The 2,973-nt window shown below is 31.6% G+C and overlaps 1 protein-coding gene across 6 annotated transcripts in view; it reads right to left on the bottom strand.

The window, feature by feature from the left end:
* Window positions 1–2,973, bottom strand: part of LOC119592617 (protein ECT2-like) — a 21,585-nt gene that overhangs the window by 17,266 nt on the left and 1,346 nt on the right. For all 6 annotated transcript variants that reach the window (XM_037941501.1, XM_037941500.1, XM_037941505.1 and 3 more), the window contains exon 2: window positions 86–192. In XM_037941501.1, the coding sequence (XP_037797429.1) occupies window positions 86–192 (107 nt within the window). The remainder of the gene's footprint in view (window positions 1–85; window positions 193–2,973) is intronic.

Genomic DNA, 2,973 nt, shown 5'->3' with positions numbered 1-2,973 from the left:
CTCTAGTCCCAAAATAATAACTGAAACAAGCCATAAATACAAAACAGACTGTGAAATAAGAAACAACATAAGAAACAATACATACCTTAGCTGCTTCAAGTGCTACAGGGTCATCAGCTAAACAACCAACCAAACAGATACGTGGGTCAGCACAAGACTCTGCGTCAGTTTGGCTTACTGATGTCAAGTCACCTGAAATCACATAAAAAAAATTGTTACATCTAAAATTTGTATGCTTCTCACTTAACATGACTTACCATTAGAACAATCACTGTAGATAAAAAAAAAAAAATTACCTTTTGATCTGAACCACTTTCCCATCATAACTAAAATAAAAAAGGTCTTCAGCCTTTGATCAAGAGCCTCTTCCATTTTAAACTTTCCTCCTACAAACAGATCTCTTTTGTCATTGGCTGCCTATCCTTCTCTCAAAGCAAATCTGCCTAAGTAATGACAGTCAGCTATTGGCTGAGTTCCTCCTACCTGATATTAGATTAACTCCCCTATTGGCTTGAGATAACAGACTTCATTTGTGCATTCCTTATGTTTACCAAGTGTTAGTCAGAGGAGTTCCTAACAACATATCATCAAATACTTGTGGTATACAATTGAAACATCATTTCTCTGATAAAAATAAAACAGTGTGATATTTATTGTGCATCAGAGCATAAAACCAATAACAAGAACAATGAACAGTAACAAGTGAAGAGCACTGACTTACTGATCAATTGTAGAAATGTCACATAGTAAACTGCCAACAGATAATTTCCAGTGTGTCTGTTTCATTCAAACGTCTAAAGTGCCATTTCTCTACAAGTTTCAATAATTTTGTTGTTATACCTATATACTAGTAAATAAAGACAAACCATTCGCTGATAGAAAGAAAAATAATATGCAGACAGGGCACAATGGAACAATCCCTACATTTGTTGATCTAAGGCTTTAAGAAGTGAGCATTAACTTTCATCATGAAAAGAAAATCAACAGACCTTATTTCACTCATGCTGAACACATTGGAGAAATCCTAAATCAGTTTCTTATCATATATAATTTTTTTTTCAGACTGTGTAACATCTTTCCATAAGTTTGGTTAGTACCATTATGGAGTTTAAAATCAATGGTTTAACCAAGGTTCATTGTTCATGTTCCTTAAACAGGCTGCTTAAAAGCTTTACAGTTCATACAGCTAACCAATTTTTCAACAAATCAGACACTAATATGTGATTATTGTTAACTTGTAAGAATTTAAATCATTTCAGTACTTTTAATGTCAGATCCATACACCATAAATTTCTTTTGAAATAAATATCCTAAATAAAATATATATCTGGCAATATAAAGAACAAACTCAAAAACTATAAATTTGTGTACACAGAGCTACCATTCATTATATTCAACTTGAAATACCTAATATCCAATAACATACCATCCCTCTAATCTATAATGAATAGATGACAAAGCGATAAAAGTGAACTTGCCAATTTCAAATTTTGTGACACCAATGTACAAGTTTTGCTTGCTTTTGGAGTGCACATCTTGTTTAGAAACTATTGAATTTCTACAAATATGGTATTTATGGGAAAAGCTACCAATTTAGATGATGTTGGAAATAAGGATTCTTCACACATTCATGACCACAACATAAATGTAAAGAAATTGAAAAGGGTATAACTCTTTAAATTTTTCATATATAATCATAGGTATATGTAAATAAATAATGGCAACTGCTCATTATTACAAGTTTTCTCTTACATGCTCTGAAAATAAGTACTAATGGAAGACACTGCTAAAAAAGGTTTGTAGGTAAATGGCTAACTGGCTCCTATGCCTGTTGCAGTCACTGATTGGCTGGGAGATGTATATATTACACAACAGATTTGGTCAGAATGAAAGTGTTTGCCATGATGGCAGAACACACCAGACCTAACTTATTCACAATTTTACTTCACAGACCTAACCACAAACACTAGATACCCTCAGATGAAACAAGGCAATTTTTTGTTATGCCTGGACGGAGGAAAAATTGCAATTTCATTGTTAGAAAATGGTTTTCTGAGGGAGCAGCCAGTTTACCATTATAGTTCTATAATTTTTAAACAATTTGAAACAAAACACAAACCAAGCCAATTGCTGAACTCATCTCGTATACCAAAAACTCAAAATAATTTAGTTGTAGTAGTAGTGTAACAAATTGAAAACCCTCTTACACTTTTCTGGTAAGTTTTGGCCAAATTTTTGCAAGAAATAAATAGCAAACATTAGAAATATAAAGTCAAACCTAAAAAGACAAAGAAATTGAATTACTCTCTCCTTTATTTACTATTCTGCCATCCCATGATGGTAAAGCCAAAGATATAACAAATAACTATATCAGAAATGACTAGCACTTGTGCAGAATGTGTGATATCTGCTAATAGCTATTTAGTACACCTGTTTGCTGTGAAAATTGTTATAAGTGGGTGTGAGGAATGTGTAAATATCACAATTACTATGCACAGAAAAGTAAACAAGACAAAAAATGTAAAAGTGGAACTGTAACATTGCATTACTTTCTCATATAACACCAAAACATAGCATGATTTCTCCCCCTAAATATATTTGCTAGTATTCATGATTTTTTCTTTACTTCTGTCACCTAATATAGCAAATACTTAATGTAAGTTTCAATATATGTAAAATTAAATAAGTACTTATGGTTTTTGTCTGAATTTAAGATTAAAAGGAGTTCTAAGAACCTTTGGAGACAATCATAGCATGTATGTAAACATCCCTATATAACAAATGAGACACTGATTCAGTAAATATATGTGTTAAAGCTAAACTGGGCTAATTGTAAAACACTAGTTGATTTACACAAATGCATAAATGGAATGGGATGGATGAGTCAATTAAATTTTTTTTTTATCAATTTAAAAAGTAAAGAATTTAAAATGTTTCACACGTTATGGTTAGTCCTTTACATTATAATATTAA

Source organism: Penaeus monodon, chromosome 30, assembly GCF_015228065.2.
Source record: "Penaeus monodon isolate SGIC_2016 chromosome 30, NSTDA_Pmon_1, whole genome shotgun sequence".
Lineage (NCBI taxonomy): Eukaryota > Metazoa > Arthropoda > Malacostraca > Decapoda > Penaeidae > Penaeus > Penaeus monodon.
Note: the sequence above shows the minus strand (reverse complement) of the source record. Positions and strands in the feature narration are given on the sequence as shown.